General features: G+C 40.7%; 3 protein-coding genes across 10 annotated transcripts in view; all 3 read right to left on the bottom strand.

Annotated features, from left to right (window-relative positions):
* The window catches only part of loxl2a (lysyl oxidase-like 2a), a 49,987-nt gene extending 45,312 nt beyond the window's left edge, over window positions 1-4,675 (bottom strand). The window contains exons 1-3 of one of the 3 annotated variants that reach the window (XM_053686648.1): window positions 4,407-4,675; window positions 2,771-2,860; window positions 380-684 (exon numbers count right to left, since the gene is read on the bottom strand). In XM_053686648.1, coding sequence (XP_053542623.1) covers window positions 380-653 — 274 coding nt within the window. In that variant the 5' untranslated portion in view covers window positions 654-684; window positions 2,771-2,860; window positions 4,407-4,675. Of the gene's footprint in view, window positions 1-379; window positions 685-2,302; window positions 2,459-2,770; window positions 2,861-4,406 lie in introns of all 3 variants that reach the window. The other 2 variants (XM_053686647.1, XM_053686646.1) reach the window with 2 other exon arrangements.
* Window positions 4,676-5,398: 723 nt separating this feature from the next.
* Window positions 5,399-15,422, bottom strand: si:ch211-113d22.2 (prostate stem cell antigen). Of its 2 annotated transcripts, none has more exons than XM_017488696.3 (3): window positions 12,825-15,422; window positions 11,588-11,728; window positions 5,399-8,292 (listed from the first exon to the last, which is right to left on the bottom strand). In XM_017488696.3, exons 1-3 carry the CDS (start codon window positions 12,916-12,918, stop codon window positions 8,075-8,077), a joined length of 453 nt encoding a protein of 150 aa, XP_017344185.1. In that variant the 5' UTR covers window positions 12,919-15,422; the 3' UTR covers window positions 5,399-8,074. The 2 variants fall into 2 exon arrangements, with proteins under 2 accessions (XP_017344185.1, XP_017344186.1); XM_017488697.3 differs by having other exon boundaries at window positions 11,588-11,701.
* Window positions 15,423-15,524: 102 nt separating this feature from the next.
* Window positions 15,525-27,842, bottom strand: part of tacc1 (transforming, acidic coiled-coil containing protein 1) — a 52,588-nt gene continuing 40,270 nt past the window's right edge. For all 5 annotated transcript variants that reach the window (XM_047160850.2, XM_047160848.2, XM_017488695.3 and 2 more), the window contains 9 exons: window positions 27,451-27,565; window positions 25,364-25,416; window positions 22,128-22,220; window positions 21,581-21,657; window positions 21,449-21,492; window positions 21,035-21,195; window positions 20,414-20,520; window positions 20,049-20,169; window positions 15,525-18,835 (listed from right to left, as the gene is read on the bottom strand). In XM_047160850.2, the coding sequence (XP_047016806.1) occupies window positions 18,767-18,835; window positions 20,049-20,169; window positions 20,414-20,520; window positions 21,035-21,195; window positions 21,449-21,492; window positions 21,581-21,657; window positions 22,128-22,220; window positions 25,364-25,416; window positions 27,451-27,565 (840 nt within the window). In that variant the 3' untranslated portion in view covers window positions 15,525-18,766. The remainder of the gene's footprint in view (window positions 18,836-20,048; window positions 20,170-20,413; window positions 20,521-21,034; window positions 21,196-21,448; window positions 21,493-21,580; window positions 21,658-22,127; window positions 22,221-25,363; window positions 25,417-27,450; window positions 27,566-27,842) is intronic.

Below are 27,842 nucleotides of genomic sequence, written 5' to 3'. Positions count from 1 at the left end.
GCATCGGTCACACTGGATGATCTATGACTTTAATCCCACTTGTGTCGATCTGTGACGAGTGCAGGCTAGTTTATTAGCTCGCTAACCTAGCTATTATGATGACAACCTGCATATTCAAATATCGTATCAATTTATAATGAAGGTACAGTAAAGGTGTAGAGATGTTTCGAGGCAATGTTTAGTTGTGTCTTGGACATTTAAACATGTTAACTGATTTATTGGTTCAATGGTTTAAAGCGACATTACCAGGATTCCTTTAACAAGTCCTCTGAATCCAACTCTAGCAAACTTTAGAATGCTTTTTAATGTCAAAATGGCAAACAACACACACACACACACACACACACACACACACACACACACACACACACACACACACCTTCTCCTTTGCCGTATTTAGCAGACGGAAACCAAGAGACAGCACCCAGGTATCCGAGCTGTCTACACACTACGTGTGCGGCGTTGATGTCGAAGTCGTCGTCACACACCGTCCCCCACGCTCCTCCGTAATACACCTCCACTCGGCCCTCGTAGTGTTTACGCTTCTCTCCAGAAAGACGCAAACTGACGGGCTCACACACACTCAGACACACACACACGGCCAACACACACGCCACTACGAACACGGAGGACGACCGCATGGCCATCATCATATACACGCATATGCCGTAGAGCAGCTGGGACCTGAGGGAACAGAAAATATAACACACATACACACACACACGCACACACACACACACACACACACACACACACATACAAGTCTCATTGAGTCTCATTCAGTGCTCAAAAGTTTCAGACAGTTAGCAAGTTGTGATGTAATGTTTCTCAGAATAGTGGCACTCAGTTAGCAGTCAATGCTAAGTGTAATTAATATGTAATATTAACCGTATGAAGGATTTTCTTAGTAATTTACCAACACTTCTGAGGGAAATGTTGATCTTCCAGACTGTTCTGTCTCATTTTCTCGGTCACTGCACCTTCACATTGCCTGTAAGAACAACCAGCTATGTACTAGCTAGCTAAATTACTAGCCTCAGTATGAATGCTTGGCAATCTATATATTTCCCATGTGCCTAGCAACACTCATTTTGAACAGGCAGTGCGACCTGTACATCAAATTCACAAACACAAGATGTTTCATCAAGATTTTGGAACTTTCTATGTAACTAAACAGTGAAGTGAACACGGAGGACGGGCTCCCGAGTGTCGCGAACGAAAAGCGTTCGCTCTCTATCGTTCAGTTTACTTGCTTTGTTCCTTAAAGCTTCACTTAAACTCGAGTCTGTTCTGAAGCACAGGCTTGCTTCCCGGTCTGTGTTCAGCAGTAAACACAACGCACCGCAAAACGTTTATTGACATCCAGTTTAACCAAAGAGGTTTTTCCAGAAGGTTCATTAGCTGTGCAGCGATGTTCTCTCACACTAACCCTGTGTTTACACTCAACGGAGAACAAACAACACTTCCTCTGTTAAATGCGCAGTACAGAGCGGTGATTTGGGTGCAGTGCGAAGAGTGAAGGTTTAAATTTGAATACAGATTTTCTCCATTTTACACAAATTCAAATGACCGTTTCCAGAAAATTCTCTGGGTGCAGGATTGTCAACTTCCCCCAAATTCTCTAGTTTTAAAAATGTTTAGATCACATTCAGCAGCTTGAAAAAAATATATAACCATATAATATAGTATATTTTAACTAAAAGCAAGAAAAAGAAGAAGAAGAAAGTTTCTCCAAGGGTTCTTTGATTTGGGAAACCCCTTTCTAAAAGAGAAACATCTGTTGTACATAAGGGTTTCCCCAGAAGGACAGACCAACATTTATTTAGATCCTTAGGTACTATGCTAATAACCAAACTGTCTCTCCATCTTTCTGCCTGAGTTTAAAGGGCCGAGCCTCATACCCCATTATAAGCAGGTTGAACTTTCTCTCATTGGTGTCAGTGAGAGATAATAACCAGACACAAAAAGAATGCTGATACATTTATATGTGACGGTACTACCTGTACTGTGTTTTTCATTTTCTATATTTGATTGCTCGTTGTTGTTCACATTTTCCGTTTGTCCATCATTGCATTGCTATTGTAAAGCGTCCTTGAGCTGGAAAGGCACTATATAAATTAAACATATTATTATTATTCATCCATCCTTCCATGTTCTATACCATTTATCTTTCAGGGTCACGGAGAACCTGGAGCCTATCCCAGGGAGCATTGGCAGGGTACACCCTTGGACTGGGTACCAATCCATTGCAAGGCACAATCACACACACATTCACACACTTTGGACATGCCAATCAGCCTACCATGTATGTCTTTGGACTGGGGGAGGAAACCGGAGTACCCGGAGAAAACCCCCGCAGCACACAGGGCCGTGGTGGGAATCGAACCCCCAACCCTGGAGGTGTGAGGCGAAGGTTGTTGTTGTTGTTATTGTTGTTGTTGTTAAATGGCCCAAAACCCTAAAACATTGAAACGTCTAGTGATTCCAAATAATGTCTGAAATATGGCGAAATTAGTTGGAACCAGCAGCAGCATGTCTAAAAGAAAAGACGAGATGCAATGGTTCTGAATACTAATGAGCACAGATCCTCCGCCATTTGGCTTGGATTTATATATACATATCAAATGTCCACCATAATGCATTCTTCACTATCCATCATCACTATCCATATTGTACAGAGATGCGTAACATGATACTTTTCCATGTCACCCAACCCAATATTGGAATCTGAAAAAAACAAGACACTTTCAAATTCCAGAAATGAACTTACCTGTATCTGGAGTTCTAATAAATCAGATAACCTTAGACCGCTCTATTTAACTTGCATGCCTTTTCTCTGAGCTAAGTCAGTCTGCCAGCACTGCATTACACACACTCACACACACACACATGCACACACACACACACACACACACACACACATTATTAAATTATTAATGAGACTTTCTATGAGAACACACTCCTATACAAATTTAAGATCTTAAACACATACATTAAAGCCTTGAGTTTAGCTCAATATCAGCAGAAAGGGCTCCTTAAAAACCAATTTTAGATCAGTATAATTATTAAAGACTAAAGGTTAAACCAGTTTTATACCAGTGTAATCTTAAACCCTTACATCCAGATCATTGTAATTCTTTTCGAGCATGTTTAGAGCAGATGTAAACTAGTGTAAACTAGTGACCAGTCTTAAAACAGTATCATTTTTGAGCATGTGTGTTTAGACCAGTTTTAAACTCTTAAACATGTATATTAAGACCAGATTAAAAGCTGTGTAGTTCTTTAGAACTTTATTTAGACTAGTTTTAAAGCAGAATCATTCTTAAACGCTTACATTTTAAGACGTTTAAACTAGTACTATTCGTAATTGTTTACATTTAGACCAGTTTTAAACCAGTATATCTCAGGTTTAAAGCAGTATCAAAGACTACACATCTTAAACTGGTTTAGACCAGTTTTAAACCAGTATAAACTAAAACGAATTACATTTATACCAGGACACGCCTTACAATTAGTTACATTTAGACCAGTCTAGTTATTAAAGCTTGCATTTAAACCGGCACAGCTCTGGTGTAAGTTACATTTTCCCAGTGTTATACATTTAGACCAGTTTTAAACCAGTATAAATTAAAGTCCTGGATTTAGACTAATACAAGACTTAGAGAATTGCATAAAAATTTTTTTACACTTCTTCAGCATTTACATTTAGGTTAATGTGTTTCTTAAAGCTTTCTAATTAGAATGTTAAACTGCACGTAAATACTTACGTTTAGACCAGTTTTAAACCAGTATAAATTACAATGAGGTACATTTATACCAGGACACGCCTTACAGTTAGTTACATTTAGATAAGTGTAGTTATTAAAGACTTGCATTTAAACCAGCACAACTCTGACGTAAATTACATTTGCCTTGTGATGTAAATTTAGACCAGATTTAAACCGGTATAAAGTAAAGACCTGGATTAAGACAACTAGAGGATTTTTCAGAATTGCATTTCAAACATTACACTTCTTAAAGTCCTACATTATGATTTAACGCTACACTTTTACACTAATCCATGTTACGCTGTTACATTTAGACCGGTTTTAAACCAGTATTCAATCTAAAGGGTTACATGTATACCGAGACATGTTGCAAACAATCAGTGTGGTTATTAAAGATTTGTATTTAACAAAAACAAAAACCCCAGATTCAGTTTTATATTTAGACAAGTGCAGGTATAAAACTCTCGCTTTAGTGTCAAAGTTAGAGCAGTGTAATTCTTAAATACATCTATTTAGATCAGTTTAGTGCAGTAAAGACTTGCATTCCTAAAGGCTGAGCTGCAAGACTTGGTTTTATATATATATATATATATATATATATATATATATATATATATATTATGATCGTTACAGACTCACAGTGTAAAGTCACTCGAGTCGGATGAAGTCGTTCTGCTCCTCCAGTTCACCGTTCCTGATCTTCAGTGCACTGCTTTCCCCACTCTCCCAGGGCTTTCGACTGCTTTCTCTTTCCCCTCTCCTCCTCTTTTAGTGCCTCTGGAATGTGAAGAACAGCCCAGTAACTGTGGAGAGACACGCGCGCGCTGTAACGGCGATGACGACATGACAAGTCGTCACGTTTCTCATCAGCATTATTAATGAAGAGCGGGTTTAGAAAAGTGATTCACTTCAGGAGAGAGAGAGAGAGAGAGAGAGAGAGAGAAATTGGGAGAGAGAGAGATTGGGAGAGAGAGAGGTTGAGAGAGCGAGAGAGAGAGAGAGAGTGAGAGAGAGAGAGAGTGAGAGAGAGAGTGAGAGAGAGAGAGAGAGATTGAGAGAGAGATTGTGAGAGAGCGAGAGAGAGAGAGAGTGAGAGAGAGAGTGAGAGAGAGAGAGAGAGATTGAGAGAGAGATTGTGAGAGAGAGAGATTGACAGAGAGAGATTGAGAGAGAGCGAGAGAGAGATTGAGAGAGAGAAAGATTTAGCGCCCCTAAACCTGAATAAAGAAAGGGGCTGATACTGATATTACTGCACCAGAGACTGTATAGAATCGACTGCAACTATAAAATTATATTTACTCACTTTCTGAAGAGGGGTGTCCAGGGTGGTACTGGCCACCCCGGACATCCGATTGGCCACCCCGGACATATCTATCTATCTATCTATCTATCTATCTATCTATCTCTCTCTCTCTCTCTCTCTCTCTCTCTCTCTCTCTCTCTATATATATATATATATATATATATATATATATATATATATACATATAACATCATCTATAATCTGTTTTTGATAGATAGATAGATAGATAGATAGGTTTTTTGTGTGTTTTTGCACTTTTTTAATTACTTTTCATAACTTTTATGACTTTTATAAAAGTCAGATATAACAGACAGGTATGGGAACATGAATGATCAAAAATGTTTCGGAACACTATATCTACTTTGAACAAGAGAACTAGGCTGTAATAACGTGGACTTTTTTACGTGGAAAACATGCTGCATTACTTTCGTCTTGCATTTTAAAAACATTCGCATAAATATGATTTAGGCCTAAATTGGGACAAAGGGTGCGTCTCGTTATCCATGACGTCGTTAAATCTCCGGCTCTCAGCCACTCACTGAACAGAGCAGACGTAGAGAGCGGTGTGAGTGCAGCGGGAAACCTCGCGCTTTCAGGACAGTACCGAAGACATTTGGAAAGTTGCTAAGGTTTGTCCAAAAAGTCGCGAGATTTGTCGTTAGGTGCTTTTTAATTTTTTTGCAAAAAAAGTCGCTAAAGGGGTCTGAAAAATCGCTAAGTTGGCAGCACTGGTCTGCACTGACAGCTAGATAAAAGGCAGGCTAAGCCCCGCCTCTTCCCAGCAAAAAGAAAATACAGAGGGAGAGGGAACGTGGGGTTTTTCATTTACGCACACTCTATTTGAAAAGCAATCAAATACACCGAGCACCCAAATGATACCTTGTCTGTGTTTTTTTTTTTTTGTATTGACCTCTTATATGTCAAAAGCTAAAGGAAAATTAGATTTCTCATGTCACGACACCTTTATATTATAGCAGCTATAAACAATCCTTCCCTCTTTTTTTCTCCCTTGAAGTTAATAAGACAAAAAAAGACACCCACAGCATGTCAGGTTATCAAGAAACCAGAAAACACAAACTTTCTCATGTCGGAAAAGATACAGATTTACAGCTGACTGTTTAGAAAGCACTAAAACTGGAGACTCATCCATCCATTCATTTTCTGTACCGCACAGGGTTATAGCCTATTCCAGAGGAAGCCTGGAGCCTATCCCAGGAGACTCAGGACACAAGGTGGGGGACAGCCTACAACACATGTCTTTGGACTGGGGGAGGGAACTGGAATACCCTGAGGAAACCCCGAAGCACGGGTAGAGCACGCAAACTCCACTCACACAGGACGGAGATGAGAATCGAACCCCCAGCCCCACAAGACAAACGTGCTAACCACAAACCCCCCGTACGGAGACTCCAATGTCCAGCGTCCACCATACAAGTCCATGAGTCAGTTGTTATTTTAAAGACAATGACATATAAGAATGAGCGTATTAAAATAAACCTGTGATTTGCTTTGCAGTCGGAACTACTGTCAGAACTGCTGTTATAAAAATTAACCAACACCTACTGACCAATCAAAATTGAGCATTCAACAGCACTGTTGTATAAATTACTACAACTAAGCTAACAATTTTGTTAACAAACCATGGACCCTCAGGCTATACTAGGGGTCCCCGGACTCCATTTTGAGAATCTTTCAGAGAGGCCACTACATTAAGAGAGAAAACGAGACATATTACTTATATTACGCTTCTGGCTTTCAAACAAAACATACTGGTTGCTTGAATATTCATGTGCAGTTGATTACTGTGATGTTTAAAAATATTAAATATACTGTGCGTATATTTGTCTGTTCATACTATACTAAGCATGCTTTAACTTATAGAAACATGCGTCATGTTAGACTGAACGATGGATCTGTGTAGGAAATGTTTTAAGAAAATGAAAAGTTAAAACTTTATTTAGCCATCAACTTTATTTAGCCATCCCTCATTCATGTCCATATACAGCACAAACCATGAACATACAGAAACACACTTTTGGTGGCTTTATACTTGGTTAAAGCTCTAGAAAATTCTACCGGCTATGCAAATTCATTTCCATCAATTTCAGCCTTGTTAGATTTTAATCCACCACATTTTCTGCTTAGTTTAGTTTAGTGTTTTCTTTTTACTAACACACACACACACACACACACACCTTTTATTCTCAACTCTAAATGGTGTGTTGACGAAGTGAATCTTTGACCCAGGAGTGTCAGGGTGCAAAACACTGAAATGTGTAGAAGAGGGGGAACAAAAGGAAAATTTGCATAACGTTCTAAGTTTGTGTCGAAGTTTTATACTTGACGTCTGAGGCTAATGCAGCTAACAAGTAATAGAAATCTCTCTCAAATGCAAATGATTTCTATTAATACACACTCAAATCAATGTACACTACCGGTTCAAAATTTGGATGCAGCGGGATGTAATTTTTCATTGTCGTAAAGACATTTTGAAACTAGATGTCGAATAATGTAGATGTAAAATAGTGTATAATCATGTAAATAGTGGTTACTGTGCAGGAATACGTTTATTTCTGAATCAAAAGAGCTTTTGCTTTATTAAAAAAATTAATACATTTTTCTTTCCAATTAAACTGCTTTCCCAAATAAGTAGTTTTTATTTAGACCTCAGCTTATTTAGGAAGAAAAGAAGCTTTTTCATGAAGTGCCAAGAGTGTACAAAGCTTCAGCAGGATCCGGAAGTGTTAAGAAGGTAAAATATCAAATAGTTTTGGTCAACACTATTGGTCAATGCCTTATACCATATTTGTTATTTCATAATCTTCATCATTGTTATAAAATAGTAGAACATAGTACAAATGAAGTGAAGGTGCGTCCAAAACTTCTTACTGTTAATGTACGCTCACTAGAAACATTGTTAACCCATGCAATTTCATCTTCCAAAAGCTCATGCTACAATACTAAATAACATGTCCTATAGTGTTTTTATGGTGTTTATAGGATTTTACACGGCATTGACAGCCGCTCGGATGATCAGCACTCCCAGGAGCAGGTTCAGGCTGGAGCCCAGAGCCACAGCGCCGTTGCCGTGTTCTCCGTGACTGTGAGCACGGTGCGGCCCGTTACACTCATCGCTGAAGCAGCACTCCAGCTTCATTCCTCCATTACTCATGTGGGATTTATCACAGAACGATTTAAAGGAGCAGGACTTCATCACCGAGTCTGCAGAGGAGGAAAAAAACATACACACACACACACACGCAGGATAGGAAGGTAAAATTTCTGTGATTGAGTTCTTCATAAATTTGTTTTGTGTTTAAATAATCATAAAGAGCTTTGAAATTAGCTTTCACAAAATGGATATATATTGGATATAATGTAGCTTCAGCGGAGGGGGTGGGGGAGTTCAGGGATGGAATTGGAAGGCTTATCAGTTGGGTTTTATTTTTGTAATTGAAGTTCACTTCACAGGTATTAGGATATTAGGCAATCGTGGGCATCTGTGAGCTCATGTAAGCGGAAGAGGGCAGACGGCGCTTTCTTCTGAGTGTGTTACGCAACCAGTACAGTTGGCTGGCTTAGCATGACTTGCAGGAAGCATGTGTTAGCCTTCAAATCCCCCCATTTCCCTCTGAAAGTGGGTAGATGTTGTATGATAGGGGTTAGTGGGTGGGTGGGAATAGGCAGGTGACCAAATTGGGGAGAAAATAAGGTGGGGTACATGCTGTTACTTAATAATACAGGTGCTTTTTTGGATGCAAATTTTCATAACCAAGCAGGAATGCAAATGAGGGTGGAAAGTTCAAGAACGTCCATTTTGGATTGTAAACTTGCTGACTCTATGACGTGACTTAGAGCACTGATCTGTCATTTAACGTCTCAAATCAAACATTCGGTCACTAGAAAGTCAAGTACACTGTGTATTATGTAAGCAAACAGTATACTGTATAGTGAGCGATTTGAGACAGAGCCACAGATCAAATACTACCCTTCTCTTCATGTCAAAATGACACATTGAAATTCATTCATTCATCTTCAGTAAGGGCTTTATCCTGCTCAGGGTGGCAGTGGATCTCTAGCCTATCCCAGGAGCATGAGGCGTGAGGTAAGAACACACCTTGGATGGGATGCTAGTCTATCACAGGGCACATTCACATACTTATTCACAGCCAGGGGCGATTTAGACTAGCAAAACCTGTTTGTTTTTTTTTGGAGGTGGGAGGAAATTGGAGAACCCTGAGGAAACCCACATGGACACATGGAGAAACATTTAGAACCCACACAGAAAATCTGGTTTGATCAGGATCGAACCTGAGACTCTGGAGCTGGAACTCCCATACATTTCTTTTCTTTTGTTCTCCAAAAGTGGAATGATGGTGAAACAAATTTTTGTTCCAGTGTAAGAACTTTACATGTTTACTCTATTTAGGGTTAAGAGGAACAAGCGGAATAAAAGTTAGTTTAAATTCCATCTCTTAATCCTTCTCTTAAATCAAGCTGTATTTCTGTGTTCATGTTGAAGAGAAGGCAGACTGGAGACATTTTATGTATGCGTGTTACAGATGCATTGCTACAAAGTCCAACGAGACGTCCTAGCAAGAATGAGTCACGTCACTGCAGAAAGGGGGGGGGGGGGGGGGGGGGGTACATCTGTTTATACAGAGTGATAAATACATACAGGACTGTAGCTGTTCCAGCATAACGGTAGGGGAAAATTGAAATCGTGGCTTCCTGCCACATTTTATGTCTGTATTAACAATGGAACATGGTTTGCTTTTCTCATTTACAGTGATGTCAGGGGAGGAAAGTGACTCATGCCTGTCTGAAGCCACAGCATTTAAACATCTATCCATCCATCAATTTTCCATACCGCTTATCCTACACAGGGTCGCAGATGATCCATGTGCAGTACTAGCATGTTTGTGGGAGGTGGAGGGAAACAGGAAAACCCAAGTGGGCATGTGAGAACATGCAGAGAAACTCCATAGAGAAAGTAACCTGAGCTCAGGATTGAACTGGTGATCCTGGATTATCAATCCATCCATCCACCCATTTTCCATGCCACTTATCTGCAAAGGGTCGTGAGGTAGTCTGGAGCCTATTCCAGGGAACTCGGGGCACAAGGTGGGGGACACCCCGGATGGGGTACCAACCCATTGCAGGACACGAGCACACTCACATTACGGACAATTTGGAAATGCCAATCAACCTACAGCGCGTGTCTTTGGACTGGGTGAGGAAAATAGGGCGCACAGAGGACACCCCCTAAGCACAGCAAGAGCATGCATATAGGGCGGAGATGGGATTCGAACCTCCAACCCCAGAGGTCCGAAGCAAACATGCTAACCACTAAGCCCCAACCAGGACAAGGATGAGGAGTACTACTACTACCACTACTACTACCACTACCACCACTTCTACTACTGCTACTACCACAACCCCTACTTCTACTACTACTACTACTACTACTAGAACTACTACCACTACCACTACTTTTACTATTAATTCTACTACTACTACTACTTCTACCCCACCACTACTTTTACTACTACTTCTACTACTACTACCACTACTTTTACTACTACTTCTACTACTACTACCTAATGTCAGTCAGGTGTGTTTAGTGCTGCATATTTGCTAATTAGGATAACAGAATAAAAGTTATAGAAGCTTATAATTGCACATTTTAGCACCTGAACCACACAAACCCACAAACCAGATTGTTTGAGATGCTGAACAATGGGCACAAGCCATCTGAGGTATGTGATAGTTGAGACTAAACCGGAGGCTATCAGTTTCACTTCCTTGTTAGCTACAGTACATCAGCCTCAAATCTCTAGTGCAGAACTAAACAGGGTTAAGAGGACATCGTGTACATTTCATTTTTGGTCAAACTCTTGGGTGATTTTCCTTCTTTCTGGATGTTTCCTCCATCAAACAGTTACTTTATTTTTTTTTCTTTTGAGTTAAGGACACAAATTTAAAAAAGTAATAAGAAAAAAAAAAGGTTTTATCCATTTCTTCCTAAAAACAAAATGTGAACCACTTTGAACTGTTTATAACCATTACACACCTGGTTACACATAACCATGATCGAGCTAATCTAACTATATGACTCCACCTTGTGGACAAATGTGGAACTGCGTGCATGCATATGGAGTGGGTATGTTGTATTATCTTGGTGGGGACCAAATGCTTCCACAAGGGTAGGAATATCTGAAAATTTTAAGCTTGTGGGGGAAATAAAATATATATATATATACTGCTAATACTTAGGTTGCTGAGGTTAAAGTTCAGCCTGGATTTAATTATCGTAGACTTAATTAGCTGTATTAATAATTATATCAGTGGAAGGCACTCACAAGAACAGTAAGAGTGTGTGTGTGTGTGTGTGTGTGTGTGTGTGTGTGTGTGTGTGTGTGTGTGTGTGTGTGTGTGTGTGTGTGTGTGTGTGTGTGTGTGTGTGTGTGTGTGTGTGTGTGTGTGTGTGTGTGTGTGTGTGTGTGTGTGTACTCACTGGCCCCTGTGATGGTGGCACAGGCGTCCGAGTTAGCAGGACACACACTCAAGCCTTGTCGGTTGCACTCCGCCTGATTGGACGCGACGCAGGTGTAACACTTCAGTGCCTCGCCTTTACACGCCGCACAAGAGAACACAGCTGATATGAGATTAATATGATCAGACAGACTCTCAGCATTTCATTTTATAACAAATGCCTAATTTCACAGAACAGGGGAACTTGGCAGGCCTTTTCCCATATCCTGAAAGATTCCGTGTACTTTTTTGTGTTTGCGCGTGTGTGTGTGTGTGTGTGTGTGTGTGAGTGTGCAGTGATTATATCTTGCGTTCTTGTTGGAAACCAACACATACTGTAGAAGAGATCCTATCAGCTTGCAATCTTCAAGATCCTGAAGCTTGTGGCCAGAAAAGTGGACAAAAGACTTGGGCAGAGTGTCTGAGGTTGAAAGTGGGCAACTTTCCTTTCATCGTCACTAGGTGGCGTTCAAACATGATGGCAAATTGATTCGCCATAGAAATGCTTCCCAAAAACAGTGGACTGAAGAGCTGGAAAGTTGACCGATTGACAACAGTTTGCAAATTACTTTAACCCATGAAGATAGGAATATAGACTACATACTTTATATGAATATACTCATTAAAGGGAAGAGTTATATATGCTCTAGTGTAATCGTTCTCAGCAAATTCCTCCAAACATCACATGAAGAGCAGCCTAATCATTATTGAATAATTATGTGTAAACAGTATTGTCCTTACATGCAGTCTGTCCTCTTTTTGGACCAGGAAAACTTTATTCACTTCCCAACGAGCAAATTAGACAGACATGCTGTGTTCTGAAATCACTTTTCACTTGTTCCCTGTACACTATATAGGGCACGGTACATCACAGCAGTGGGAGAAACACCAAACAATTCAGAACCTTGTCATGAACACAATCGTAAAGCCGTACCATCAAATATATGAAAAGTTTAGCAATGTTTTTAAATTCTTCTTGTTCATTGTACTTAATGTGGAAGTAGTGTATATCAGTGGTACACTATATACAGTGCATTATGGGTAATAACATTACGTACTACCCAGGCAATATCATTTTCCCACTTCTACTACAGTACCATGGTCATTTTCCCACGGCTACATCTTTAAGACACCAGATATCAATCCTACTCTTCTGTAACACTTTTATTTGTGAACGACAGCTAAATAAAATCTGTAACGAACTTCGGCATGATACATACTGTGTAGCGCGGCGCTCAGCAGCAGCAGCACGATGACCAGAGTCTTCATGTTCGTGCAGACGGAGGATGAGTGTAGACGTTCAGACGTGCGCATCTTCCCCGTCTAATCCGAGCGCGAGCTTTTCACGGCTTAACAGCTCTAATACGCGCTCGTCATCATCAGCAGATGAGCACAGACGCGTTACTGACAATAATATGTGAATAAAAATACGCAAAACGAGACGCGATCGTTCCGGTCGTAGCTAAACGTTTCGCTGGGACGGAACGATTGGGACGGGACTGGCTGCCGAAAAAAGGCCACGTTTCAGCCGCTGTCGTTTCTGTACATTTCACATTCAATTCATGAGTAAGTTTAGAATGGAGGAAATATGATTACATATACTGCTTGAAGTATAGATTGAGGAATAACGGTGTTGAGACACATCGAGTGTAGAGTGTCCTCTACACAAGGACACAAGGAAAGTCCTCATTTTAAGCCCAGTCATCCCTGTCATATGATATTAATCAACAGCAGAGCTTATCTTGACCTGATTTAAGTCATCAGCTCAGTGACCTCGCGCACACGAGCATAAAATAACAGTGAGTCAGTGGTTCACGTGATGTGGCTGAGGTGTGTACTTAGTTTTGCACTTTAGCTACAAGTATCCGTAGTGCTCGTCGAGCAGAGTGGCGCAGCGGCTGAGTGCTGGACCCATAACCCAGAGATCGCTGGATTGAAACCATCCTCTGCTAAGTATGGCCTGCTTTATGCCCGAAACCCCCAGATGGCCACCGTTCTCTTGATTGGTGTAGTGCTGGCTCAGTGGCTCTGTCTTACTGGTCAGAAGGTCAGGAGTTCAAGCCCCAGTGCTGGGCCCTTGATCAAGTCCCTTAACCCTCAACTGCTCAGTTGTATAAATGAGATAAATGTAAGTTGTTCTGGATAAGGATGTCTGCCAAAATGCTGAAAATGTAAGTCTAATGTACAGATCAGTTTATCATTTGCATTGTGCAAACTCATTCATTCATCTTTAGTAACTGCTTTATTCTGATCAGGTAGTCCAAATCAGGTAGGGACTACGTTGCTTTCCAAATCACACGGAGTGGCGTGGAGTGATGATAAAGTACGTGATGAGGGAGAGGACCTGTTTTTAGCCGTCTATTTTAATAATCAGTCGGTCAGACGGTGTCAGGAACCAGCAGTTCACATGTGCTTGGCTCGTTTTCTCTACTGAAGATTAAAACGGACAAATTTGCAAGTGCTATACAACCCCTACACGCCCACCCCCAAGCCTCCTCTTTATATGTATATATTACAAAGCTTATGTTCAGGACATTTAGACCTGCTAATAAAACAGAATAAAACTAAAAGTAATGAAATATCAATAGACACCCATTTTTATTTTCCCTCTTATTATGGCCCAAATTTTGTCTTCAGTTCAATTTTATTTGTATAGCGCGTTTAACAATGGACATTGTCGCTGTCACAATGCAGCTTTACAGAAACATATCAATTCCAGACATAGATTAAAAATTTATAAACTTAACCCTAATGAGCAAGCCAGATGCAACGATGGCAAGGACAACCTGCCTGGGATGAAATGAGGAATAACTTTGGGAGCAACCAGCCTCAGAAGGGACCACATGGTGAGCACCCCCTGCTGCCTCACTAATACCACTTCCATCAGCAACCTTGGTTTCCCACAGGAAATGTCCCATCCAGGTACAGGCCGGGCTCAACGCTGCTTAGCTTCAGTGGGAAACCAGGCGAGAACTGCAGCGAGATACGACACTGGCACAGCTCATAAGATGATTTGTAAATAAAGCATGTTAATTTCCCCTATGTATGAAGACTTCTGGGACACTCTGTAATCAAAAAGTGCAATTGCGCAACCACAAAGTTCATTAGTTTTAACATCAAGTCTAATTTGATGAAGTTATGAACTGTTCACTGATGGACACTTGAGTGCGAAACTGTAATCCTAAGAAATTATAGCATAACTGTTCATATCAGCTGAACTCCATGAGAACGCCAAACAGAAATTAGCCAGACGTTTTGCTAATTCCCATCGACTAACCAACTCTCCTCTCACACGACAGCTACCAGCCAGGTAGGGTGAAAGATAACACACGCTTCTGCTGAGACACGTGAAACCGCATCTATTTTAACCACAGCTCACGCTGCGTCACACTTGGAGCTAAATGCTCTCCGCCCTCTTCCACGTACGTGACCTCGGAGATGCCTTCGATTGTGTATTGTCACAATGATCGACAGAGGAGAATGTGTCATAACTCCCACTCCGAGAGCCATTTTTTTTTCTTCCTAGGCTCCGGGCCATGGGTGACATTTTCAAGATTCAAAATGTGTGATTTCCTGACAATAGGGTGAACACGTTTCTATTGCACTGCTCAGAAGCCCACCAATTGACTTTAGCTTCATGTCTTATTTGAGCGCATCTCCAGGCACGAGAAGTAGTTTTGCTCGTCTTCACTCTTCCTCAAAAGCATAGACGTTGGTCAAGGTTGGTCATTTCAAATATTATTTCCTGTCTCAGTTGCTCAAAGTCAGTATGACCTGTGAGCAGTACATCCGTTGCTAATTAGCAAACATAACACCAGGGTTAAGAAAGAAAGAAAGAAAGAAAGGACACCAAACATGTATAAATGAGTACATTTCATTTTAGCAAAAATCAATTAAAAAATTAATAACAGGCAACGTGATACGTTCTAATACCTTTAATTCAGGCAACACTTTATGCACAAAATATAGAATATAATATAGAGAAGGAATATATTAGTAAACATGATTTCTGTGCAGCTCTCTTTCTCTCCCACTGTACAAACATGAACACAAATGAATACACACACACACACACACACACACACACACACACAAACACAAGCCAGAGTTCAGCGCTATAAGAATGTGCACATATCAAATCCTCATCATCATCATCATCACTGAACTCCCAATCCCTCTTAAGCATACTCTCAGGATCTCATCATGGTGTATTTAAGAAGAAAAAAAAAAAAAAAAAAAAGAGAGGAAACAGGAAGAGGAAGGAAGGAGCGTCCACCGTGTTTTCCGTGCTTTCATGTTAAACTCGTGAGGTGCACAGAACGATGGGATCGATTCTCAGAGAAGGACACTTCTTTATAAAAACCGTCCTGAATGTGACTACGTTTTGAAGATTAAACAATAAACTGTATATCAGTACACACATTTTGGCAGCTATTGCATATGACACGCTGGGCATTGTGGGATATGACACCGGGCAGCTTGACTGGCGTCACTTTGGCAACAGGCACAGAGCAAAAGGCGGATTGTCAGTCCAACAGGATTTCTATAAAAATATTTTGTTCCTTCACAAAGGTGAAGTGTTCCAATACCGTTTTCAACACACACTTGATGATTTCCGCTCACATCGCACGATTGTCTACGGTGTTAAGAATGAAACGCATTCGTTGTTATTGCTCACACACAAGCTAGAGATGTACACACTCAGATATGGCCTTGCTAGGCCACTAGCATGCTAATCAGCTGGTTTGCTAGGTAAAACATTACAAAATAAGATGATGATATTTACAATTTCCTTGGCGATTTGTACGGATTTATTTTCTTTAAAACACTTTATCAACTGCCTAACTAGCTAAATAACTAGCATGCTAGCTATCTCGTGTGCCAATTAGCTATCGCAGTAAAGTACCACAGTTTCACAAGCTGACAAGTACAGACTTAAAAAATAATAAGAACTCTGACTGAATAATTAAACTGTTCTATTTTACACATAGAAACCTCCGACAGTTTTCAAAGTCACACCACAGCAATGCCTTCCGGATAAGTTCCTGAGCGCTACATTGCTAACGCCCAACGTCTAACGAACTTAAACGAAGTCAACAAGGGCAGGTCAAAAGCAGTACTGAAACACTTGAAAACACAAAGACGAATCAAAGTTTCCAAGCAAAGAAAAGTGTTAAATTGCTGGAAGAGGAAAAAAAAAAAAAGAAGGAAGAAAAAACCTCAAGTCCATTCGCCGTTTGATAAACGGTCCCTCTTGATCTCAGAAGTGCTTAAAGTGTAATTAGCGAAATGATTTTTTAAAAATTATAATAATTAAAAAGTCGTTTTTTTCTACCTTCATAAAAAGAAGATCGAATAAAAGTTCAAGTTTGATCACTTTCAGTTCATTTTGATCTCTTTGTGCGTCACACCTGATTAAATATAAGATATAATACAATGCCGCTGTTTAACATGTCACTGAATCAATAAGGGCGGAGCTTCACTTACATTTGATTAGCCAATCGCAAACGTGATCGTACGGCACCACCACTGACCTCTCTTTTAACTTCCATACTGACGTACTGGATTTAATTACGCAATAAAATATTTTACCTCAGGTCATCTAGCCGGCTAGCAAACTAGGCTACCTGCTTTAATTACACAATATCATCGTGAGCTAACTTGGATATGAATTAGTGGCTAGCTACAGTACGTAACATCGTATAGCAACCTGTAGAGCAGTAATTTTATGCTAAACCATTAGGCGGTGAAAAGAAAGGTTAGCGGCGTGGCTAATCCAATTAAATCTAAGCTCCATCTTTGTTGGACCAGGAACATTTCAGTCCTACAGGATTAGTGCACTACTAAATGTAAATATTCAAGCAAAACACAAATCCCAGTGTGTGAATGCTGACACTAATGAACACTACACACACTAATTTGTTAGCAAGACTTTCTCGTTTTCGCTTAAATCCCCACAAAATAACAGAACCATAAACCTTTATAATAATCCAAAATAAACATGGAATGCATTCTTATTTACAATAAACTGTGTGCATCATGGGATTGCACTGGCACTTGCATTTGTGTTGTTGTGGAGCGAGGGAGAAAAATACGTGTGCATGGACCCTTTTATCAAACACACACACACACACAAAAAAGCACAGATACACATTTACCATATTACCATAATAAGACTTGTTGAAGAGGCTTCAGTTTGTCCAATCACTACTGCTAAAATAATTCTATATGCTACAATATGTATATCATTTTTCTTTTACTCCATTTTGCCAATTCCTGCCAACTAACTAGAAAAAAAGGAAAGGCTGGTGAGGGAATGACTTTATAGCTGCTACGATGTAAGTGGTGATGTTTCACAGACATTTCACAACCCCGAACGTAACAAAAAAATGGATAAAAAAGTATGCCGTGTCATTCTTTAATAGAGAAAACATTATTAGTGTTGGCAAATTGTGGTATAAGAGCAGTTTTTTATTACTTACATACTGTGTCTTAGCACTGGACATCAGTTGGCGTCTCCTAGCAGTTAGGTGAATAAGATTTCTTTGTTGTATTATCTGTGCTTCTGGTTGCCATGACAACTATGATTTTGATGTCAAAAGCAAATATTTTAATGTGATTGGGCGAAAAAAAAGAAGAAAAAAAAAAGAACGGTGTCTTATACTCTGGAAAATATAGTCGTCTCACACACACACACACACACACACACACACACACACACACACACACACACACACACACAGACAGACACACAGACAGACACACACACACACATCAAAGTGCATGTATTGTAAGGAAGGATGACACACACACACACACACACACACACACACACACACACACACATTCATTCACCTCACGGATGAAACACACTGCGTCCAAAAGCAGAGCTGTCACAAAGCGCTAATGCGCTCAGGTTCACAAATCATAAAGAAACTGCAGTAAGCGCTGACGATTCATGCAGAGTGCCATGTTTAACCTCTCCATGTCTAAAGAGTCTCTATTACAAGCGCATTACTTTAGCTGATGTTGCAGTTCCTCGCTTCAGACGTTGGATGGAGATCCAGACATGCAAGACTACGTTGGAAGCGGAGCAGTGTGAAGGAAGGCGGGGTTCAGTCAGGACTTCAGCTGAAAGCTGAAATCCAGGTGTGCTTAGTGCTCAGTTTGCTGTACCGAGTTTGGCGATGAGCTCATCGCAGATCTTCGTGAGCTCCTCGATTTCCTGATTCTGAGCAAAAACACAGAGGGAAGACAGAGGAGAAGTAAGGAATGTAGTCATGGCCTAGAAATGAATGAATGAGGGATGAGAATTTGGTCAATTTCCATTCCTATCATAGGGTGAAGGTTAACATGTGCTTCACAGGGCAGCGTAGCGCACTCGGAGAAAAGCGCTATCAGCCGTCTTCCACTAAGGATGCTCTGATCGATCGGCCACCAATCACGTTCTATGACTCGATCGGTAGTCTCTAAATTAGCCGATCGCAATCTGATGACGTAAAACACATGATTATGTTAAAACTTTAGCACTGCAGTTATGTCATCACCAGCGTGGAATTATTACGAGGTCTCTAACAAATAATGAAAAATTCACTTTTGCCAAGCCTATTAAAATGTTCATTGTAAAATGAATATTCGTTGTGCTTATTTATTTGATTTTCAATTAAAACTACAATCTGCAGCATTACTGTAAATAATATAACCAAGACAACATCTGTGGTATTACTTTATCTGGGGAAAAAAAAGGTTAACAGTGACAGTCAACAGAAAGTTTACATATCACTTATATAAAGCTTGAATGATCGGTATCGGTAGGAAAAATCCTGATCGGAGCGTCCCTATCTTCCACATACATGAGCTCACAGATGCCCATAGTTGGCTACTGATTGACAAATGAGACAGAGTACGCCCCTCCTACCCAGAGAGCACGGCCAATTTTGCTCTCTTGGCTCTCGGCCAGCGACGTGGCTGTGGCATCGTCGGGATTTGAACTCGCAATGTCTAAAAAAAAAAAAAAAACTCGACGAATGCAAAACCTTCAGAACCCTTTCTGTCTCACACATCCCTGCTGAAAAAACCAATACAAACCATCACAGAAATTCTCATGGTTTCCTCTACGAACACAATTACAAACCATCAGCTACACATTAAAACCATTACCATTATTGCTCCATAATGGTATCCACTAGACATAACATGCCACAAATAGAAGGCAAAAAAAAAACCCAGTAGAGACCAACAGGGACCATTACAACTTCCATTAAAACCAACACAATTCTCATAATAACCATTAAAACGTTACGAATTCTATGAAGGTTTCTATTGTTTTGTTGTTGTTTTTTCCAGCAGTTGTAGCACTCTGTACATCTTATCTGTACTGTACTTATACACAATAGACTGGGATTTAAATTAAGAGCCCTCGGACTGAAGGTTGAAATATTTACCTTTTGTTCGAGTGCTCTCTCCAGGGATTCCACCTTCATCTGTTCCTTCCTCAGGCTAGCGTTCAACGCCACACACTCCGCATTCGACCTCGCACGCACCTGCGCAATCTCTTCATTCGCCCTGCAACACACATGTGTTAAAGGTACATCTGCTCCATCCTGTGTATGAACACCTACACTAACCATTTTCACCATATACATCAATACAACACACTAACAATACACCTGAGTTACACAAACATGGGCTAAATACACACCTGCTCTAACGATACACCCGAGTTACACACACTACATACACACCTATTCTAATTACAGTTGTGGGCTATATACAGTGTGTTATGTGCCGTGTTCCTGATCAGTCTTACTTGTCGAGTTTCTCCTCAGCATGGATCTTGAGTGTGTTATAACGCTGCTCCTCCTGTTTGACGCGTGCTAAATATTCCTGAGCGCACTTCTTTAGCACCTCCTCATTCTGACCATGACGAAAACAAAACAAGAGAAGAAACATCAGGAACTAGAGTTAGTAAGAAGGGGACACAGAAAACCAGCATTATACCACAGAGGCTAACACATAACTAGCATTTTAGTAAACAGGCTAACAGAGAAACTAGCGTTATACTACAGAGTCTAACACGTAAACTAGCATTTTAGTAAACAGGCTAACACAAAAAACAGCATTATAGTAGACAAGTTAACAGAGAAACTAGCATTACAGTAAACAACTAGCAAGCTCAACATGCTGCAAGTTAGCTAGCTAAGTATAACCATGGAAGGAACTTCTGATTAACATGATTCTCAAGCAGAGAATGCTAGCAAATCCTATCCAATCCTGACTAACATATCTAACTAAAACATGACCAATACTAATACTTCACTAATGCTAGCAGAAATAGGCTGCCTAGCTAGCCAGCCTAATCCTGAATGTAACACAGAAGAGCGAATGTGTTGTGGAGTGTTTATTCCTCATCAGTGTATGAGGCAGTTACCTTCTTGAATCCCTCCAGCACGGTCTTCATGTTCTCGTAGCGCCGGAACAGGTCTGAGAGCGAGCGCTCGACCGAGTTGAGATCGGACAGAGCCTGATCCCGCTCCGTTATCAGCTGCTGGACGCTTTTCTGAGAGCCCATGTTCTTCCTCTGCTCATCTTCTGTGAGGTAGAAGAGGAGTGAGTGTCAGACATGACAAGTGGTAATAACTGCTTCCAGAGCACACTACATACCGCCATGAATAAGCACAGTGTATATTAATAATACTAGCATTAGCACAGATGTGTGTAACTTATAAGTGGTATCGTTAGCTAACTAGCTAGCTAGTGTGTGGTTCACTGAAATTTATGATTAGCATCATTAGCACCTGTGTGTACTTAGTGCAATAGTGTTAGCGAGCTAACCATGACCCACCAATCATCTGTGCTACCGTCTTCTCATACTCGGCCACTATTTTCCTGTCAGGAAACAAACACACATGCACATGTTTGTTTATTTTTGCTCATTGACTCATTGAAGAAGTGCATTATGGGGGCTGTGCTTTACCTCATCTCCAACACCTCCATTCTGCTTTCCTCATATTTCCTCTTCCACTCGTTTGCCTCGATCTCTTTTGTGATTATCTGTGGACACACACACACACACACACACACACACACAGTCTTTATATTAAGCCGTATCTAATAAAGCCTTTATCCAACTAGTTAGCTTAACATGCAAACTCTGAAGCTAAAAGTTTCCAGTTGCCACATGAGTATACGCTAATAATTAGCATACCTTATAGGTTAAAGATATCACGCCTCTTTGGTAAAATCACATTAGCTAACGCCTTCTTGTTTACTTTATATAGTAAGGCATTTCAGTTTGCCGAATAAATGCTGATATACATATATATAAAATGCTAATTTCGGCTAACATGGCTGTAGGATTTTCACTGGTACATCAGTGCCATGTTGTGCAGCAGTGTGCCTGTTGGAGTAGCACACCTGACAGTTAGGCTAATGCTAAATTGCTAATATTTAATGGTTTTAGAGCTGTATGTTATATTGACATGTCTGATGTGTTTTTGTTTGTTTGTTTTTTTTAAACCGACCTCCTCTCTGATGAGAGTCAGAACAGCGGCTTTGTCAATCTCACTGAGCGCGATGGAGTCAAGGTTGGGGCTGGTCTTCTCCAAGCTCTCACTCTGTAACACACACACACACACACACACACACACACACTTTAATCTTTAAAGCACTATGGAGCTGTTAAATCGTTTGATATTTTAATAGGAACACTCTGAGAACACTTTCCCATAATATGTCCTTGTTTATATATCAACATCATTATAACTGATTATATCCATTCATTCATCTTCAGTGAGCTCTTTATCCTGGTCAAGGTTTGCTGTGAATCTGGAGCTTATCCCGGGAACACTGGGTGTAAGACTACAGCATGGAGTAAGAATACACCATGGACAAACCCTATGGAGTTAAATTTGTGCCAAAAGGATTGAACGTAAATTTTCAAGAGACAAAAAAAATATACAGTGAGAATGAAGAAAACTCTGAAAAACTCTCTAAACAATGACATAGTCTTCAAATAAACAGCGTTCTTTGTTAACCAGTTTCGTTTTCGCAGATTAGGGTTTATGAATGAGTTTTTGTTTACGCTTTCACACTTTTCGTTTGCGCCATGCAAATTTACGTTCGCCATCCTGGCAAAAACCTCTTGTGTGGGCGGGGCTTAACAGCAATTTACTCTCATTGGCTAATGAGATTTGGATGGACAGCTCCCTGACCAGGAAGTAGAGACTTCAGTGTGGTGAATTTTGGAGAGCATTCTGGATGCGGTTCTCTGTATAGTTATAGTGTTTGTACTTTGTAGTGGAAATTACTTCCTTACTCTATTAGTTCATAATTAATATTTGAAGTTTGGTTAAGTCTCATACGATTTTTTCTTTGAGGTGAGCTCTCGGGAGAGGCACGAAGCATTGCAGTCGTCATCATCATCATCATCGTCCTCCTCCTCCTCAGCTCGACACTCGAGCTGTCGATCCAAATCTCACTAGCCAATGAGAGTAAATCGCGGGTAAGCCCCGCCCACATGAGAGGTTTGTGCTAGAATGGCGAACGTAAACTTGCAGCGCGTTCATAAACCATGATTAGCGAACAGGAAGTTTAGAAAAAACTGTTAACAAAGAACGCAGTTTATTTCGAGACCGTGTTCAAATTTTCATTGTTTTCAGTTTCAGAGAGTTTTTCTTCTCTCGTTGTATATTTTTGTTTCTTAAAAAGTTACATTCAATAATTTTGACACAAATTTCATTCCATACAGACCTACTTTTCACAGAAATGAGGTTGACACTGTGTGCCTGGTTCGTTCCTGAGCTCAGTCACCGTCTGCGTAGCGTTTCGCATGTTACCTCCATGTCCATCTGGGTTCCTCCGGGTTCTCCGGTTTCCTCCAACCTCTCGAAAGCATGCCAGTAGGTAGATTGGCTGCGATAATTTGCCTCTAGGTGTGTCTGAATGTGTGCGCGCACTGTGCCCGGTTATGGACTGGGTGTCCCATTCGGGGTGTATCCCGTCTCACACCTAGCATTCCCGGGACAGGCTCCGGAGCCTCAACAACCCAGACCAGGAGAACATCTGCCCCTAGACTACTATAACATGTGAATATGTCGCGATCAAGTTTTCAGTTCTTTTCAGTCTCTCTTCGTTGAAATTCCTGTCCATGGTAATCTCACACACACACACACACACACACACAGACACTACAGATACGCTGGGTAGAGAATAGGTTTAAAACCACTGGAGTATTTCTTTAATGAGCCTCAGACATCAATAGCAGCAATTGGAGGCTGCCTCATTTGTAGGTTGGATGAAAGTATCTGCCACATCAAGCATAAATACAGTTTGTGTTTGTGTGTGTGTGTGTGTGTGAGAAAGAGAGAGAGAGAGAGAGAGAGAGATGGTTATTAGTAGGCGTCCTTGGAGGACAGATTAGGATGTGTGTGCAGTGCTAATCTACTTTACGGGACACGATTATGTTTGTCAGGCACTAACACACATACACACACACACACACACACACACACTTCCAACGAGCTATGCTAACCAACTTCACCTCTCCAAAAGGCACAACTCTGCTGCTTCCTGTGTATAATTTTAGGATCCAGAATGACCGCAAGCATGTTTTCATTTGAACGTTGTGCAAATTTTAAACGAATACCTAAAACAAAGTAAGCTGTAATTGTGTGTTTGTCATCAGGATGGAGACGGAGCACACTTTCTCCTTTTTTTTTTTTACATCTTCTCTTTAAATATAAACAACGTAGCTGGAGTGATTTTGCTTCAGGGGATACACACACCCAGTTCTTCACTAGCATGCGAATGATCTTGCCTGCTCACACAGCCGCGTCAGTCGTCATGTGAAGCGTCCGAGGAATAAAACGTAAAATACGAAGCATTTTATCGTCCTGTTTACACTTATAAATTCACTCATTTGAAAAAGGACTCCGAGTCAATCAGACTGACGCAATGTTTTCTGGGTAAAAGCTACAGCGAAGTCGAGTTGATCCTCATCAACTGGCCATCGAATCGAACTCAGTCCATCTGTCAAAGTAACGTTACGGCCTTTAAGACGAGCGAGCGTAGAGGCAAAGTCTCGGACAGATAAACAAAGAAATATAACAGTTCTCATGATTCAATTTATTTCTTCAACTGTCTGTCGGCTTCATCACCCTGAAAATCCCAGCTGTGATCTAACAATCCATCCATCCAGTTTCTGTACTGCTTATCCTATAGCACACAGGGACACGGGCAGCCTGGAGCCTATCCCAGGGAACTCGAAGGGGAAAGGCGGGTGGCACCCTGGACGGGGTACCAACCCAACGCAGGGCATATTCACACATTACAGACAATTTAGAGATTCCAAATCAGACTAAAACGCACGTCTTTGAACTGGGGGAGGAAGCAGGAGTACCCGGAGGAAACCCCACACATAGTGGAGGCAAGATTTGAACCCTCAACCCTGGAGGTGTGAGGCAAACATGCTAACCACCAAGCCACCGTGCCTTTATTGATCCCAAAATTTACATTTGGGTAAAGAAAAATATTAAGCAAAAAACTGACCCACTAAATGAAATGACAAATGATGGAAAACGAGCTCAAAAGCAGTAAACAGCTGTTATAATACAAAATCATTTTTGTTTTAAAAGTGCAAGTGGATGAGAGCGAGTCACAGAGCCACGAAATGTTGATTTGAATAGTAACACAATGCATAATTTTAAGAAAAGAAAAGAAAAGAAAAAAAGACTAACTTTGTACAACAACAAATACTTACAGGTGTGCAGATCTCCTTCTCAGGGAAATGATCTTTTTTCACTAGCTCCAGGTCTGAAAAGTGAGAAAACACACACACACACACACACACACACACACACACACACACACACACACACACACTTGTCACTTACACGCATATGAAACACAAAAAAAATGCAGTGTCAGCTATATTCATGAAATCTTTAAGCCTTGTGCTGCCCACTTCTGGGAAGGTTCAGTACTGTGCTGAGTTTTTCCATTTGGAGATCACGGCTCTCACTGTGGTCCTGTGGAGTCCCAGAGCCTTTGAAATAGCTTTGTAACCCTTCCCAGACTGATGTATTTCATTCACCTTCTTCCTCATCATTTCTAGAATTTCTTTAAACTTTGGTATAGTGTGTTACCGAGTAAGATCTTTTAACCGACTTCACGCTGTTGAAAAAGTTCGATTTAAGTGTCGATTTGATCGAACAGGGGTTGTATCTAGTCCAGCTGAACCCCATTATGAATGCGGTTTCATAGATTTCGGGAATTAGTAACTATGGGACCAAATATATTTTCACACAGGCCCAGTTGGTATTGGATAACTTTTTTGCTTCAATAAATAACATTATCGTTTAAAACCTGTATTTTGTGTTTACTCGGGTTGCCTTTGTTTTATCTTAGATTTTGTTTGAATTTCTGAAACAATTTAGTACGAGAGATACACAAAAACAGAAGAAATACTTTCTCACAGCACTGTATCCGTTATATTTGAAGGATTAGAGGCTTTATGAAGTATTACACTGTCTTTCATTTGAAGTTTAATAGCAATTTAAGGCACAGACAATATCGTATGTTGATTATATGAGCGTTTAGTAGAACACTCGGATGTTCGGACCTGATTGTAGCCACTAGAGGGCAGCACTGTATTGCAGTAATCACTGGAACACACACACTCACACACTGTATACTGTACACTGCGACAGTATATACCAGGGGAGTCAAACATACAGCCCGGGCATGTCTGAAGATTGTAATACGGCCCAAATGAATTTAGATACTAAAGAAGATCTTGTGGACAGAAACTGAATCGAAAGCTTTCAAAAAAAGAGCTAGGGTGTGTCTTAATCAGCTCCCTAGCTCCCTCGGTCATGAAAAGTCCGGGCAGTGGTAAGAACCCTGGCTCATTACACACTGGGACACTGATGACTCCATTTCCAGCGACATGACTACGTACTCACGTTGTAAAACATCACCGTTGGCATTTATCAACAATGGGTAGGACCGATATCTTTCTGACATTATATGTCATATACATTTAGCTTAATCACATGGGGTTTTTTTTTCCATAGTATGTCAAGCAGGATCATAAAACATTTAAACAAGCCGTATATAAAACATGAACTAAAGCTTGGAATCGCTAACGTAAGTAATCATTTGAGAGCTTCAACAATGATAAACTGCTTACAGTTGGCTGAGTGTGTCTGCCTTTTCTTTTTTTTTTTGAGCTGAGAGGCTTCATGTCATGTCAGCATACGGAGCATCGATGCTCCCTGGTTTTTGCGGTGCATTGTGGGATTTTTGTGCGGTGGACTGGAAGGATTTTTGTGCGGTGGACTGGAAGGATATTTGCGATCGAGACAGCCCTTAAAATGGCCGACTCCCTGATCAGTGCCCTGACTACTGAACTAGGGAGCTGATTGAGATGCGCCCCTAGTCTCCACTAGGGGGCAAATTAGAGCAATAAACGAAAGGCGTTTTCTACTTAGCTACTGATCAAATGTGCTAATGATACCTAATTCTACATTAACAAGCTAAAATTCTGTACATAATCTCAGTTAAGTCCATTACAGTTTCAGGTAGTAACACTAAAAAATGTGGAAAATTTCAGGGGGGGGGTTAACATTTATGCAAGACACTGTAAAGTAAGAGTGTAATTTAGAAAAGTTGGGTTTCTGGTTAATGTATTGCAACGTGTTCATCGGTTAGCGCGACGGTAGAAATGAAAGATTTTTTTGGGAGTGGGGGGGTTTGAAAAATTATTTTGGATAAAAAAAATGCTTGAATGAATTAGAGGAATATTATAATGTTTGCAAGATGTATACGTGTAGCTCCTGCTCTCACCGTCTTCTGTTACTGACGTCTTAGACGTTTTATCGTGTTTTTGCATCGTGCACGTAGATGCGAGTTTCTCCTCATCAGTGGCGTGACATACCCGCTCCTCCTGTTCTTCTTCAACCTGCGCGCACACACACACACACAGTGATGAATCACAGATCGGACAGTGTCAGTGCCAGCACTGCTCAACCAGGGTGCAAGAGAGAAAGAGTGAGCAAGAGAAAAAAAGAAGAACTGGAAGGATGGAGAGAGAGAGAGAGAGAGAGAGAGAGAGAGAGAGAGAGAGAGAGAGAGAGAAATGGAAAACAACAGAAATAGAAATGGAGAGAGAACAAGAAAGGAGGCAGAGAAGGAAAGGAGGAGAAAAGATTTACACATGGGGGAATGAAAACAAGGAA

The sequence above is a fragment of the Ictalurus punctatus genome, chromosome 16, assembly GCF_001660625.3.
Source record: "Ictalurus punctatus breed USDA103 chromosome 16, Coco_2.0, whole genome shotgun sequence".
NCBI classification, from domain to species: domain Eukaryota; kingdom Metazoa; phylum Chordata; class Actinopteri; order Siluriformes; family Ictaluridae; genus Ictalurus; species Ictalurus punctatus.
The sequence above is the reverse complement of the archived record's forward strand: the minus strand, read 5'-3'. Positions and strand labels throughout refer to the sequence as shown.

Bases quoted from the DNA above. Each gene is read 5' to 3' on its own strand.
- si:ch211-113d22.2 (XM_017488696.3), bottom strand. From the start codon at position 12,918: ATGCGCACGTCTGAACGTCTACACTCATCCTCCGTCTGCACGAACATG. The intron at 11,729-12,824 runs GTATGTATCATG...ATCTCATATCAG, and splicing joins GCTGAGCGCCGCGCTACACA to CTGTGTTCTCTTGTGCGGCG. The intron at 8,293-11,587 runs GTGAGTACACAC...CCTCCTCTGCAG, and splicing joins TGCCACCATCACAGGGGCCA to ACTCGGTGATGAAGTCCTGC.